At 33.0% G+C, this 15,934-nt stretch overlaps 1 protein-coding gene across 1 annotated transcript in view; it reads left to right on the top strand.

Annotated features, from left to right (window-relative positions):
- Positions 1–15,934, top strand: part of Polr2H (RNA polymerase II, I and III subunit H) — a 53,928-nt gene that overhangs the window by 24,002 nt on the left and 13,992 nt on the right. Inside the window, exon 3 of the mRNA XM_965040.4 lies at positions 13,075–13,258. Within this exon, the coding sequence (XP_970133.1) occupies positions 13,075–13,258 (184 nt within the window). The remainder of the gene's footprint in view (positions 1–13,074; positions 13,259–15,934) is intronic.

Raw genomic sequence — 15,934 nt, 5'->3', positions numbered from 1 at the left:
AGTTTTTGCATGACATGATGTGGTAGGAGAAAATGGCATTTATAATTCTGGGGGAGGTGAAACTAATTGTCATTTCGGTAAATTGCAACATACAACCTTTCTCTGCAAATCTACCATAATAATAAAAAAAATAATTAATATGTGGAGTTGAACATCCGTTTTAATTTTATTAGTAGGATAATATGCAACTTAGAAAGGCAACTATCAAGTAGCGTATTTTGCAAGAAAGAAAATTTTATTTTCCAAACTGCATTGAAATATTTTGATACTGATAAATTGCAGCGTATTTAACACCAAAAATGTAATACAAAATGGAATTTTATTTGCAAAATTAGGTAGAACCGAGGGTTGAACGTTTTTAATCTTTTTTTCTAGAGGTTTTCTGTACCAAGATGTCCTATTCATTTCTAAAACTGTACCAAATGATTACGTACACATGTACCAAGTCTATTTATAATTAACTGTCTAAGAGTCGTCAGGTTGGCTTTACATATTTTAAATAGTAATTTTATTTGAATTACGATTGGTGTAATTTTTTTACTTGGCAAATTCAATTTCCAAATTTTTCAAGTTGTCTTCAATTTATATCACGTACAACAAATCTAATTATTTTAAAAACTAACCAATTAACGAGTACTACTAACGGCCGATTGTCAAAAATGTCAAATCTGATGTGCAAAATGTTAAATAGAATACAGCTAAGTTTCAAATCAGAATTTTAACACTGACAGTAGATTATTTAATTATTTAAGAAAATAAATATGTTATACAATTTAAAATTCAACTAATGCATATACTAATATTTGTTGCTGAACCACAAATGTTCTGAAAATTTTAACCTTTGCCGAAATATGCAAAATAGTCAAAAGATTTGACGGAGATGACAGTACATAGAAACTACAATAGTCATTTAGACGAAGCCGCACATTGAGTATAAATTCCATTGTCGTCTCGGTTAAGAATCATTTTTGAACAGTGTGTATTTTTAATACATCTAGTATCCATTACTATCAGTAATTAATGTAACGCTGCAAAATATCTTTGTTGATCAGTTAAATTTTATTTTGTATACCGCTAAGGATTGTGTACAAATTATGATAATACTTCAGATGTACAGTGGGTCAAAAATATAATGTCGTGTTTCTCGAACGTGGCGCAACGAAAATATAATGTTTTAACTTTAAGCTTAGAATGTGAGTAAAGGCGGATAAATTTGCGTTGATTACGCTCTTCACAATCCTATGTTTAAAATTGAATTAATGTATTCTGGATTGCGGTCTTTCGAAGGAACACATTACATTTTTGACTCATTGTACTGTACTCGAATGAATAAAATGTTTATTTCCAGGGCTCCTTTTCATTTTTGCACAATTTTGAAGAACTATTCAAAATCAGATAAAGTAAAAAACTCTATAATTTCACGCTTTTTTGAAGTTTCACCAAATGTCACTTATGATTTTATCGAGTATAATAATAAATCACTCTTGTAATAAAAATAAGAAGTCCAGAAGTGTATTCAAGGGTTGGACTACTATACATGAGAAAAAAAGCATATTAGTTGTTATTTTAATAATAATAAATTTAAAAAAACGTATAAAATCGAATAAACTTCACTTGGGAAGATAATCACCATAGTGTAGTGGTTAATTTGTATTATTATTGCAACATAATATGGTAAGATTTGCAGAATCGTTACCTTCTCACTGTACGAAGTAAAAAATAGTAGAATTACAAATTAGATTTATACTGGGTTTCCAAAAACCGGCGCACCAACTCACTGGTGTGATAGAGAAATGCTTGCATTCTATGTATGTATTAAGAAATTCTTGAAAAATTACGAATTTTAAATAAATGATAAGTGACAACATTGTATAACAATCGTGATCGCAATAATAGAATTTGATAAACAATAAAAATAAATTATTTTTGAAACGGTTTCCTAGGAAATAATTTCCAGTGTTGGCACATCTACGATTTTTTTTAATTCAAAAAAATAATAATAATAATTAAAAATAATTATTCATCAGTGTTAGAGAAGGATTACTTAGTATGAAAGTTAGGAATATTAAAAAATAATGAAAACTGGAAGTTAACAATATAAGTTTGGAACTTCAGATTTTTTAAAATAAGACTAGGAATTTTTTCTTATAGCAATCTACACATGCTTCTCAACAATGTATGACTGATTTGGTGCGCCGTTTTTGGAGTAACCTGTATTATAAAAAATCTTTGTAATTCTTTTGGGATAAGAGAAAGTATTTTACTTTTGACAACTTATTACTTATTAGTTAGATTTAGTTAGAAACTTTATTTACTGTCACTGATCAATTTGCATCTGCGAGATGCCGATAAATTTGGTTAAAAGTAGCTTGTATGCTACACCTACTCTATTTTTCTTTGTAATATCTTTCCATCTCCTTTTTTTATTAAAAGGAGCAAGACATCACTTGAAGCATTGAGAGCTGCTGTCCTGCGAGTCTTGCAATGCTTTGTGCAAAACATTACTCAACCTAGCGTTCAGATTGATAAGTTTTGGAAAAACTGAAGAAACACTAAAACAAACTGAATTAAAATCTTTATACGGTATATTGTTGGAATCATTTTGTTCTTGAATCGAGTTTAATCGACATCTTCCCTGTTAATGATAGGTATTCGGTAAATTTGTTCGAAAAATTCGCCGTAATTTTGGCGCTTATAATCGTCGCAATAAAACCGGCATCGTCTCCACGTTTCGAATCGCTCTCGCGTCGTAGTGGGGACCTAATTCGAATTAATGACGTTGAAGAATGCACCGGTTTACGGTACCTCGACCATCTGGGGCCTTTCTCGTGTCCCTGGGGGTGCGCCGACCATCGGCGATCCTCCGGTGCAAAATCGCGGTAGTGTGAGTCGTCGAAACTTATCGACCGAGAGCGGTCCCTCCGCCGTCGCCGCCCCGGCGTTGTTCCACTGCCAAGTTCATTGCCAAGGCTGGGCAGAGGATCGCGCTTGCGCGGCTGCATTGCGGCCTCCTCGCGCCTAGCTGGGGCCTCCAAGTGTTGCGTAACATGGCCAGTCCTACGACATCTGCAAGTCCCGTCACCAGGAAGCAGCTCGCCCGCCGAAGACGTCGCCGCACGGCGTGCGCTCGCGGCCGTCGAGCGGGCGCGCGGCGCCGCCCGCCCTCGCCGACACCCTCGGAGAAGACGGCCACCGGCGCCCCACGCCACGACGACGGCGACCACCAAGGTGACCCCCAATTGCTTTTTTAAAACTGTTGTCAAGGCCGCTCGGTAATCCGTGTACGTACTAAACGCGCCCGCCTGGCAACAGGCCGCACCGCGCAACTTGCTTAATTTATGTCCGTAAATATTTTTGTTGTGCGAATGCAAAAACACAAACGGGGACTCGGAGAGGTGTCGCTGTGTGCGTCGTTACACCCTTATGGTACTTTGAGGCCGACTTCGACGAGGTGGTGCTGACCTTCTTAACGCGTTCAGTTTTTCGTACGAGCGGCGTCTGCGTTTAACATGGCTGATGTGCCTGTGACGAGGAGGTGGTGATGTGCGGCTCCCACAACAGGTAAATTTCTACGTTTTTGTCTTAGTTTTGTTTTTGTTTTCTTCGTGGCTTAATGTGTGATGCGCGTTAAACGAATCGATCAACTTAATCCGGTGTTATTCTCGAGCCGGTACATTTTTATTTGCGACGCAGTTTTAGATGCCATATTGCTGAATTTACGTTTTGACTGCACGTATCCATGCCAAACACCTACCCTCCAACACCAAAAAAATGACCTACATTCATACCCAAACAGTAGCACAATCGAAATCCTTTCTTCTATTTTACCAAAATTGAGTTTCATCATTTTGTTACCCAATTCGTGGGTTGGCAGTGACGTGGTGGAAACGCTCAATGTTACCTTTGTTGGGCTATTTTATTATTATTTGTGAAGACGCTTATGAAGCAACATGTAATTTGTTATACTTTAACTGTAGATAATGTGGTGTCACTTTTTATATTATCTCCAAAATTAGTCACTTTTTATATTTAACATCCATTAAAGTGAAGCATCATGGTCACGATTCTTCGCCTCTTATTAAAAGGGAGAAAAATTTTCCAAACACACATAATCTGTCACATAAAAAAATAAACACATGTGTTGGGTAATAGATTCGCCGCCAAGAACTAAATTTATTTTTACTCAGTAAGACGTTTATTTGACGCAAAGTACATACCTACTTTTTTCCTATTCCTACTCGCCATTAATTCACAGTCACACACTATTTATAATTAAATGTACGGAAAATGTAGAGATGAACAAAATATTCTCTTGTCGTCAGTTGATTAATTTTTGTATCATTAATATTGAAAATTACGTCAATGCGGGATCACTAAATTCATTAGTTCAAGAAATGAAAATTAATAAGTAATTTTTAATTTGCAAATACATCTGCTATATTGGAGAAGTCACTCATACCCTGGACTCGGAAATTTCAACTATTTGGCTATTTTTAGCGCTTTGGCACTTAATTTTTTAATTGTTTCGAGAAAAGTGTTTAAATAGAGCGTTTGATTTGTTTGTTTGCAATGGCACATCTTTGTTGAGCAAAATTTCCAGGAACGTCATACTGCATAGCCATGATGAATGAATTCATTGTTTATTTTTCAAGACTATAACTGATTAAAATAATACAAGTTTCACTCAAAACGTGCTAAATACAAAATGATTTAATAGTTTGCATATATTTTGAGGAATGATAGTAAAGCTCAAAAGAAGCCAAAATAACTCAATTTGTCTTATCCAAATGTGTATAGTTTGTTTCTGAGAAATAATTTTAACGACAAAAATTGTACAAATTATAGTCTTTGCGGTTAGTTCTTCAAAACCTATTACATTTTCTTATTTTTGTTAAAATTTTTGCAAAAATGGCCTTCTCATTCGCATAAAAAAATTACAAAAAGAGTAGAAATTTTGCATCATTTTTTTTGTCGTAATTACCACCGAATTTTATTGTTTCAAATGTCTATTAGCTATTAGCCATGTAAACTTCGGAAGAAAGTACTCAAAGTACCTAGACTTTGTTTACATTCCATTTTTTTGAACAAATATTCGGACCCTTAAGTGAAGGTTTCACCCTCTATATCTCAAAAACTATACACATTCGAATAAGGCAAGTTGACTTATTTTGACTTCTTTCGAGATCTACTATCACCTCTTTAAATATATGTAAAGCTATCAAATTCACGCATTACGTAATTACGCATTATTTATTCATAAAAAAACAAATTGATAGAAATAAAGAAGTATTGACTGATTTTTGAAAGTAAAATGTACTTTTTAGTTTATTTTTTCTGTCCTATAACTTACGGTACTTTTGCCTTCAACGCACATGAATATTAAATAATGACGCGCAAATGTTACAAGTCCAAAACCGTAACAAAGTTCAAATTAACCAGTTAACAGATCTAGCAACAATCTTATTGTTACTTATTATTAATTTCCGGAAGATGTGCAGGATCTACTTTATCTCTGCCTAGTTCCCATTCTATGAAACAATTCCAATGTAAGTAAGTAACTTTTTACTCATAAAATATTTCAAAATGTTCTAAAATTGACGACCATGTATCTGTGTAGCTCGTCAAGGTCGCAGTTCTTTTGTGAGGACCGACACAAAAACATAATTGCTTTCCTATTTATATTTAAATAAATTCAAAACGTTGGCTAATTATAAACCATATTTTACGCCTGTTGGAATGAATTTTGTAGATTTGCGCCGTACGATAAGGAAACGATTTTGTGAGTGATTATTTTATTTGGCGTCATTGAATGTCATCCATCATGATTAAAATCCAAAATCGGGCGATGATTGAATGTGTCGTAAACAGAGTTAAAATTTGTGTATTTTATATATACAGAAACGGAAAGGGAGGAAGTGAACTTTTAGTATGATCTGCACTTCGATACCATGATCTGAAGCAAGAAGCTAATGATAAGGTTTGAGATGATTGAAAATGTGCTTTTACTTTATTTCCTTGAAAGTAGCAGTTCGCCTAACAGGATATGAAAGATGATATAATCGTCGCATTTCTTTCCTAATTGCATGTTGCTTTATCGCAGTGAATTATTTCCCAAAAAGGTACATAAATTATAGGCACTGAGCATTGTCACAGTTACTGTCATTTCCTATCCATCTAATTGAATTCACTGAGGTATTTCAGATTCAAAAAAATGAAATGACTGTAAACGCATTGTAGAATATTTTGTGATACTTAATTAATAATTTATTACATTATTTGTTTGGTTTCATTGCCAAAAATTCAGTGACAAACCGACATTAACAACAAACAGATCTTCATTTGTAATTAGGATTTTTAGTTGCCAATCAACTTCTTAATTATTTTTGCGAATGAAATAGTGGATCTTTTTAGCTCACAGTTTGTGACAAGGATCCCGTTGTACAGAGGTTTTTTGATTTACTCAAAAATCAGTTGTTTTCGTGATCTACTGATCTAGTATTTAATACCAAAAAATGAAAATGCGCTATTGCAATAGCAAATTATTATTTGAAATTGAATTTTATTTTTGCTATTCAACTAACATTGTACACAATTGTAATCAGTTTTGTTAAAAAAATGACTGTACTAAAATTTCTCTGTCAATGAGAGAGATCACTTTTGAGTTAATTGTCAAGTCATTTTAATATTTTTCATACTCTTAAAAGTAACTAATTTTAATGTTTGTCAACTACGTTAGAAGCTTTATAAAAAAAATCATTTGGTGGAAGTTTTGGTGTAATTACAACATATACGTAACAACAAATGACGTATTGGTGAGATGTTTCAGTTATCAAGAGAAATTAATTTTTTTAACATTTAAACTTCTGTGGTTTACTTTTTTTTTCATACTGAAGACTATGTGTTAGTATGTCCTTTCTAAAATCACTAAACTGAAAAAATTCCCATGTTTCCAGCAATTTTCTCTTTAAGTTTATTTATTTTTTTAATTTTCATCTAACGTTTTCTTCTTTTTTCATTCACTACTTTTACTTTTTACACAATTTCATGTCGTACAATTGCTATAAAGAGTTTTTATGAGTACATAATACAGACTGGTCGTGACTTTATCTGTTGTGAACAGATTTGAAAGTATTTTTGTTAGTAATTTGCAATACTGTAACCGGATTCGGTTTTTCTTGTTGAATTGTTGTTTACAGGAAGCATACTCCGTTGGTATTCTTCAAAATTTAAATTTAAATTTAAATTTTGTATTGCCGACAGATTTCTGGGTTAGTCTATATTATGCAAAGTTTGTTCTTTTTTTAAATTGACGTGTCAAACAGTTTTTACGTTAGCGCCACTAGCAAATTAATTCGTAGTAATTTTAATAAAAATTGTCAATTTTCATTTTCGATGTACATACAGGCTGAGTTCATAGTGGGTTATTTCTGGGTTATAGTTGCATCTTAGGACATGTCAGAAATAACCCATTATTGACTCACCCTATATGTTAAAAAAAATGTTAAACGTAAAAATACTATTAAAATTTGATAAAACAAGACATTCTGTACTTCTGAAAACAGAAGTCATGAAAAAACCACCGACGAAATTTAGACGTCTCCAGTTTTTATCAAGAAAGTGACGAAAATGCTGAATACTCACTGAACAATTAAATAAGAGTGTTTGGTCGCTGTAATTTCAAATAAATTAAAAAAAATTTAAACACAATCTTCATAATACTTTTTTGTATCCTTCAGCAAATCATTCAGTAAGAACGCGTTGAAAGGACAGAAGTGCATCCGAAATTTATAAAAGTTTAAATTTTGACACAACTTCAACTGAAAAAAGAAGGGTAATCCTAGACCCTATTTTTTAAACGAAATTTTTTCACCTTCTTCAATTTCGGGCACCTTTGACATACACATAGCTAGAATGCGATTAAGCAGCAGATAGGGAGGGATACGTTGATACAAAATTTCTTTCTAAATTTTTAGAAGTCACATGATGTCATCCTACAGTTTTAATTGGTTCCAAAAGAAAAGGGTTAGTTTTGCACCTGTAGTGTCAAACCGAAGAGTGAGTTTTGTGCGTAGTTTTACTCTATTAAAAATTCCATTTTGTAAAAAAACAATAGAATCATGAAATTGCTGTTCAAATTCTAAATACGAAAGCGCGGGCAAGACATTTTTCCAATTTTTGGCAAAGAGTGAGTTTTGCATCTAGACGGCTCATTTTATATTGGTGAATTATATTTCAAAAAAAAATTTTACCGCGCGATTTGAGGTAAAAAATCTATTGACAACATTGAGTTATTGGCAATGTCAATTGAATATAACATTTTCACGGTATATTTACAACTGACACTCTGAAGTACAGTTGATTAATCGAACTACAGTTGGAAAATGTGTAGTGACAAAAACAAAAATCATACAAAATTTGAGGCCATAATATGAGTTGCTACCGACTTTGTCATCAAAATTTTGTCTTGGGGAAAGTCTGTTTCAAAAAGACATTGGACATATTTTTCTAGTTGTCTTTTAAACATTTCTTTAAAAAAGTTATTATACAACGTGTTCAAAAATGATTGTTTATCAAATAGACTATAAAATTCAAATTCAGTGTGCCGCTTCGTCCAAACGACTTTTGTATTGTTATCTCTGACAAATCATTGAATTATCTTTTTACTCTTTTTGAATTATCTTTTTACTCTGCATTTTTCGCAAAGTTGTTTCAAGTGTAGGGTTTGTCTTGATTTGTTTCATATTACCGTCATTTCTGAACAGTGATGTGTTACTGTATTATAGTATTATTATGGATGTTAGCATAGATTCTGCATGATTCGAAATAACACAAATGTCTTACATACTTGATAATCTTTAAAAAATACTTTCCCTTCCTTTTGGGATTTATTTTTCCTAAACATGATCAAGACTCATCTGTTCCTCGTGTTAGAAATTCAGAAATTTGTAGTTTTATACTGACCAAATTTTTGTTGCCAATTACAGCATTTCAGAATGAATTTATGATACTTAAGTTCGTTTAGTGAAACTGTCTAACTTGACACAGTCGTAACAAGTTGGAAACGTCCACGATTGAAATTAATGGACTTTCCCTGTGTCCACTTCTTAACAAAACTATTTTAATAACAGTCTTTGGATTAGGGTAGTTCTGGTGGTGGTTCTTTGCCAAAAATGTTTGCGTTTTGTGTTTGGGTGTGGTAAGGATGTATCCATTAGCACCATACAAATCCACACACGCATCGATCGTCTCCAGAAGCTTGCACTTGGAGTGGATCCAAAGGCAGGATTGCGGGGGCGCTACCTAGTTTCGGTTGTCGTAGGCCGAACGGAGATGGTGTTGGAAGTAGAAGGGCGGTTTATTGATCGTCGGTCGTATCAGCTGACCGTCATCGAGAGCGCAAGGGCGCGGCGAACTCACGTATCAAGGATAGGGACTCGACCCTGTGGCGCGGTTTCCCTCTCCATGAATGGGGAGCAGTTGCTATCGATCCTCGGTGACGACGCTGACGACGCCTTCTCCGTCGCCGGTACCATGACCAGCGCTCTCGGTTATGTAGTCGACCGCAACACTGTTGGATAATCCAGTCTTCGGGGAATCCTCGTTGTGTAATAACACGTCAATGACGAATTTTTCGACCACTTGCCCAACATCAACAAACAACAAACGAGGTTCGATTTTCTCTCGGATACGTTCGAATTCACGAAATCCGAAGGACAAGTTTCATAATTTTCACGGATTCGGTTTTAATGAGTCTTGTTGGCAAGGTCGTTCGATTAAAATACGCACGGTGCGTATCAAGCTGACACGATTGTTTATGTTTTCGTTATGTTCGCGTCATTGTTTATCGTGTGGTGTGGCATTTAGGCAACATCGGGATCAGTAGTGGTTGTTTCTGTAATTTTCCTGCTCAATGGATTAAACAGAACGGTGGGAATATGTTAAGGTGACGTGTTTGCGTTGTTTGATCACATGATTGGAAATTTTGGATGCAATGTGATCACTGATCACACATTTATGACAATAATTAAGGTATTATTGTTGTTGTTACGTCATTGTTTCCGCTCCTAAAATATTTTCTTTATCTCTTGTTATCTCAAGTGTAGATCTGTTCTCGCGGATTAATTTGCGCGTTTCAGGATCGTAAATTTTATTCAAGACAAATTGCTGGGATAAAACAAAGAATGTTCAATAATCTTCGCAGATAATAAAATAACGCGTAGCGGATGATTTTCCTGAACGAAAGCTTCGTTCTACTGTTGATCGAATATTGTAATTGGAAATCAATAAGATCGTTTTTTGAAAATTGCTTTTCTTTTTATTGCCGTTACTAATACAATGCGGAATTCTCATGTATTTACCTACATTATAATAAGTGTTCACGTAGGTGTTTAGTTCATAAATTGTGGAACTTGCTCGTTAGGTTTTCTGCAGGTTTTAAGCCTACAGATGACCAACAATAATACAGTGTGCAATTATCGTTAGATTAATGATCCATTTAATTTAAAAGAAGTCTTGAAAGACGTACTTACAGGTAATTTTCTGATTTATTTTCTCAAGTCTAAGAATAACTCGTGTGTATGCAGTTAGGATTCAATAATAAAGCACCGTTTACATTGAAGTACAAGTCTTTGTACTCCTTGTTTGATGGATTCATGTTTTTATACTGTTATGGATAAAATGCCTCATTAGGGCATCAAATTAGTTCATTAAACCCTAAATAAATGTGTGGATCCTAATTCTTGGAAAATGCATGAGTAATTGTTTAAAACGAGTAGTGTATAGTCTATCACTATTTTAACTTTTTTTGCGTAGGATGCTATCAAACACGTAAACAATTAAATACGTTCGATATAACATCTTTCTCATGTAACATTAATTCTAAATATACGAGTATTAAATAATAAAGGAAACGTCACTGAATAGAATCTTGTTACATCATTTATTTCCAGTGTCAAAGAACTTAGTTTATTAAATATTTAGAACCAATTAACGAATATACCGACTTTTGAAAGTTGTTAATTTATTAATTTTATTTATCTAATATTTAGGAAAACAAAATCAATTTTCAGTTTGAATAAGCCGAAAGGTGACAACTCTGGGTATTTATAGAGTGAGTTATCCTTGAGACTCTTCTGAATGTCATGGTTTGTAAACGTAGTGCAAGAAGCTACACACAAATGTATGAATAAGGGATTGCTTTTTTGTTGAAATGATTTCTAAAAAATACATGTTGTAGCAAAAAAAAATCTAGTCAACTTTATCAGGGACTTAGGTGAAAAATAAGTAAAAGTTAGGTACTGCAAACTGTTCAAAAGTTTTAAAAACTTTTTATCAACCATAAATCAATATCGTATTGATTAAACTTTGTTGTCTTTTTTTTAAATATTAATTAACAGTATTTTAACGCAATATACTTTGTGAGTGTGAGTAAAAGGAACAATTAATTGTAGTTTAGGTTGTTATTTCAAAGAGGTTTTAAAGACCTTTCTTTAAAACCTCTTTATGTTAACATACCTTTATGTTAAAACTACGACGATTTGGCTTATCTATAGATATTTGTATACTTTTAAGTAAAAAGAAATATAAATTTATTTTTTTACTTTTAACATTATCTTCCACTGTTATTTAGTTATTTACTTATATTGTTATGTATTTTCTTGCATATTTTCTACATACATACATTGTGGTAAAGTCCTACATAGGCCGAAATCATTTTTTTTTATATGCAACTAATAATACTAGAATAATACCGATTTCAGCTGTCCAGATCGGTAATAGTCCAAAAAGTTATTTCACAATTACATTGCTCTTAGTTTTGCCTAGTTTGTCTTAACGGTTTTATTATTTAAAAGATCAAAAAACAATGTTTTAATGGACGTTTTAAAAATCAAACGCAGTATCCATATAATAAGTGTAAATACTAATTAGTATTTTTTGTTGCGTCTACAGGGTGAGTCAATAGTGGGTGACTTCTGACATGTCCTATGATGCAACCAAAAATACTAATTGCACTGACCACTTGGAGCTTCATTTGACTTTTAAAAACATTAATTGAATCAACACTGGTTTTTTATCTTTTAAATAATAATAATCTATAATGAAACCTTAGCAAAACTGTCAAGACAAACTTGACACTACCCAGAACAATGTAAACTTGGATTAAATTTAATTTTTGTAACGATTACCGATCTGGTCAGCTGGAATCGCTACTATTGGTTGCATATTTATAGAAATTCAGAAATAACCCACTATTGACTCACCCTGTATAACGACATGTTGGAAATAACCCATAAATAATTCACCCAGTATGAATCGATGAATTGTGAGGAAATGCTTCTGTTATTATTTATTGACCATGCAAATAGAATAACTTTTATAAGCTTATTTAGAAAACATTATTATTATTATTATTGTAGTGGTGTTTTGAGTTTCCAATTTTTCCCACGTATTATCTGTTGCATTAAATTGTAATCTGCTAGTTTCTGTACAAAAGGAACCGAAATTTAGAATTTCCTTTTGTTAAATTATCATTCTTGCAGACTCACTTCTGCAGTTTATGATTTTCAGGTGATTTCGCTTTGTTTGAAAACATTTTAATTTAAAATTAATATTTAGTGTGTGAGAGAGAGAAGGTTCGCCGCTTGTTTTTCCGGGAGCAGCCTCAAAATAAACTCAATTTCAAGCCAGCGTTATTTTCCGGAGTAGCGGAATTATTAACAGAGCTCTCTTCTGGTAATTTAGTTCATGAAATTGAACATTAGGGTTTTCCCTCGCAGTTAGGTATAAATAAATTCAGGCTGAACAGCCGTCGGAAAAATTCAAAAACGTTTTTCAACTTCAGTTGATATTGACAATTTATTTGTGATTTGTTGGAAGATTGGCGTCAACAAATCGAACTTGATTATTGAGTAAAATGGACGGACCAAGGAATTTTATAAAAATTGTTTATTGTCACTTTTAACAATGATCGATAGGAAACCTTTGCTCGGGGCGTTTTATTTTTATTGAATATTATATTTCTCGCTTCGACGGATTCAATTCTCTTATTTGATTTGACTCTTGGATTTTTTATAGGTGACAAATTCCGATTGGTTTTGGCAACAACTCTGCGAGAGGATGGTTATCCCGATAGTGGCGATTGGAATCCTCAGGGCTTAGAAACAGAAGGTTCGCGTGCCGACAGCTTTGAGTATGTCATGTCAGGAAAAGTTTACCGTATCGAGGGTGACGAAGCAGCAGTGGAACCATCGAGCAGACTGTGAGTATAAACATTAAATTACGACCCGCATTGGATTTATCGCGTTTCCTCTATTTGAAATTTGCATTTTAATGCGCTGTTGTACTGCCTTTATATCGGTCGTTACACCACTAAAAGGGAAATACGAGATTGTACGACGTCCACTCATATTATATTGAGCTGCATTATGTTGTAGTGATTTTCCTGATAAGTGAGCCACAGCTATTTATTTTTATGGATGCAATATATTTAATAATAGGCTTTATTACGATTTTTATCATTCTTTACTTGCTTTCGACGATTGTTTTTACTTAAGACGCAAAAGAAACTTCTAGAGGAGTAAGTTTTCTTTTGGTAACTTACTGACGGTGCTTGGAGCGTGGATACGGATATCTAAAGCTTAGGATGCGAAACGACGTACAAACAAAACGTTCTCGTTCTTGATGGTGTTTTTTAATGACGCCAGAGAGCGCAGTTGTTTCACCTTCAAGTTTTCAGAGCAGTGAATTTAAAAAATTGTTGTCTTTGTATATAATTAGCACAAGGCAAAGAAATGAAATACAGGCAGATAGAGCATTCAATTCTCAATTATAAGAGATAAAAATGATGCAAAAATTTTATTGTAAACTATGTTTAAAAAAATTCAAATTTATATTAATTTGCACTCTGCCCTATATTTTTCAAAACTTTGCGAATACAGTTACAGTACAAGAAAAATATTAGGAAGAAAGTTGTAAAGAATTAAATTTTATACAAAAAAAAACCGCGACACTGTATTTCTATCTTTTACAATTTTGGTATAAATTAACTTTGTTAGTTGACCACCAGTAAAAGGTAAAATGAAAGAAATCCAACGCTTAAGCACCTTTGAACGTCTTTGACGCTTAAACCGTTGATGATAGAGATACGGTCTCGCAGACTTTTCTAAAAGAAAATTTTTTCCATCTTTCTTTCTCATATTTTTCTTGTATCTTTAACCGTATTCGCAGCGTTTTGAAAAATACGGGATGAATCGCAAAAATCTTAAATAATTTTCTTCTCACGTTTTTCATGAAAATTTTAGTCGTCAGTTTTTCTCAGTCTGCAAAGCTCAACATTTTAACACTTTTTCCAAGTAATTAGTGAATTGGGTTTCAATTTGTACCGGAAAAGTCCTGTGATTTCGTATCTCGTTCGTCTCCTAAGTTATTGCCCTCCGTAAGCGTGGATTAATAGAATATTTTTAGCAACTGAATCGTAAGAGTAATTTGCGTGTGAAGTTTTAACAAAAATATTTGCATGCCACTGTTTTAACAGAATATAAGCTTGTTAAACTGCAGGTATAACTTTAATTCTTTCTCTTTAACGTTACATTTTGTTGAGTCTTTATTTGCGTATAAAAATTGCAAAATACAAAATTTAGTATTTTGTATATTGCATATTGCTCGTAATTGTTAAGTTAAAAAGGCGTATTATTTTAATACCATTTTCACGGAATAAAAAATACCTATCTAGTTAAAATGTGTACAATAATTTATTGTTAATTGGTCGACCAAATTTGACAAAATGAAGCTAATTTTCAATGATTACCTGAAATCGAGAGAACAACAAATCGAATCATTCGGTAATATTTAAAAGCTTTCTGAAAACATTTGTTTACCTTTTAAAAAATATTTGTGTTAGTATTCATGCTAAATAATTTGCGAAAGCATTTTTCATTTCTTTGGTTTTAATTTATTATAAATTATAATAAATAAAACAGATATTGTTACATCAGTTACTTTCAGTTTTTCAGCTGTAACCTTGTTTAGATCCAAGTATAGCGTGCGACAACACATATCTCGTAATCTTGACCGACTTCATTCTATTGTAATCTTAATTTTAATTAAGAATAGACGTATGACGACTAAAAAAGATCAATTAAGGATATAAGATATAACCTTTGTAGATAAACAAAATAAGTTATCATTTTTTATCAAAGTGCTGCACTTCCTCCTTAACTCTTCTCAATTTACAGACAAGGATACAAAACACAAAATTTATTTTAGTATTCACCTCATGTTTATAATTTATTGTACATTTTTGTATGAAAAGTTTTATTATCTGCACAATAATTGTGTTTAATTTGAGAAACAGCCGCGTATACAATAAAATTCTGGGAGTGTCTGCAGATTCATTTATTAAACGGATGCAACAGATTTATTCGATTACGTTTTGACGTGGACATTTAAATTAAAACTATGAACAATTCAATCACACCTTTCGCAAAACGCTTGAAAATTTTCTGTGATATTTATTATTACATCCCAGAGATTTAAAAACGCAATTTGTTTACATCATAATTATGTTTATATTCTTATCACACAGTCATTCTAAAATCGTGACCGCACTGGCAAAAACTGATAGAGGAGAAAGTATTTGATCCTCCAGACCGTTCAGGAGTGATTATGAAAACAAATACCGCGTCCTTGGCCCGAACTCCCAAAAAAAGTCACCAATTTGGCCAGTGAACTTTTAAATATCGATAGAATTTGTTGTGAAGGATGCCGCTCCTAGTTTTTTTTTTCAGAACCCGATCAAACACTCATGTTACAAGACATATTTTATAGTGCTATATAAATTTACATAAGTTAGCGTTCTTTGTTTTCGATACTAAAATAATTGCAAACTGGAGGCATGAATCAGAATGTAAAAAGTTGTTTTTGAACGGAGGCGAAA

This window comes from Tribolium castaneum, chromosome 3, assembly GCF_031307605.1.
Source record: "Tribolium castaneum strain GA2 chromosome 3, icTriCast1.1, whole genome shotgun sequence".
Classification (NCBI taxonomy): Eukaryota; Metazoa; Arthropoda; class Insecta; order Coleoptera; family Tenebrionidae; genus Tribolium; species Tribolium castaneum.
This window is presented reverse-complemented; position numbering and strand designations above follow the sequence as displayed.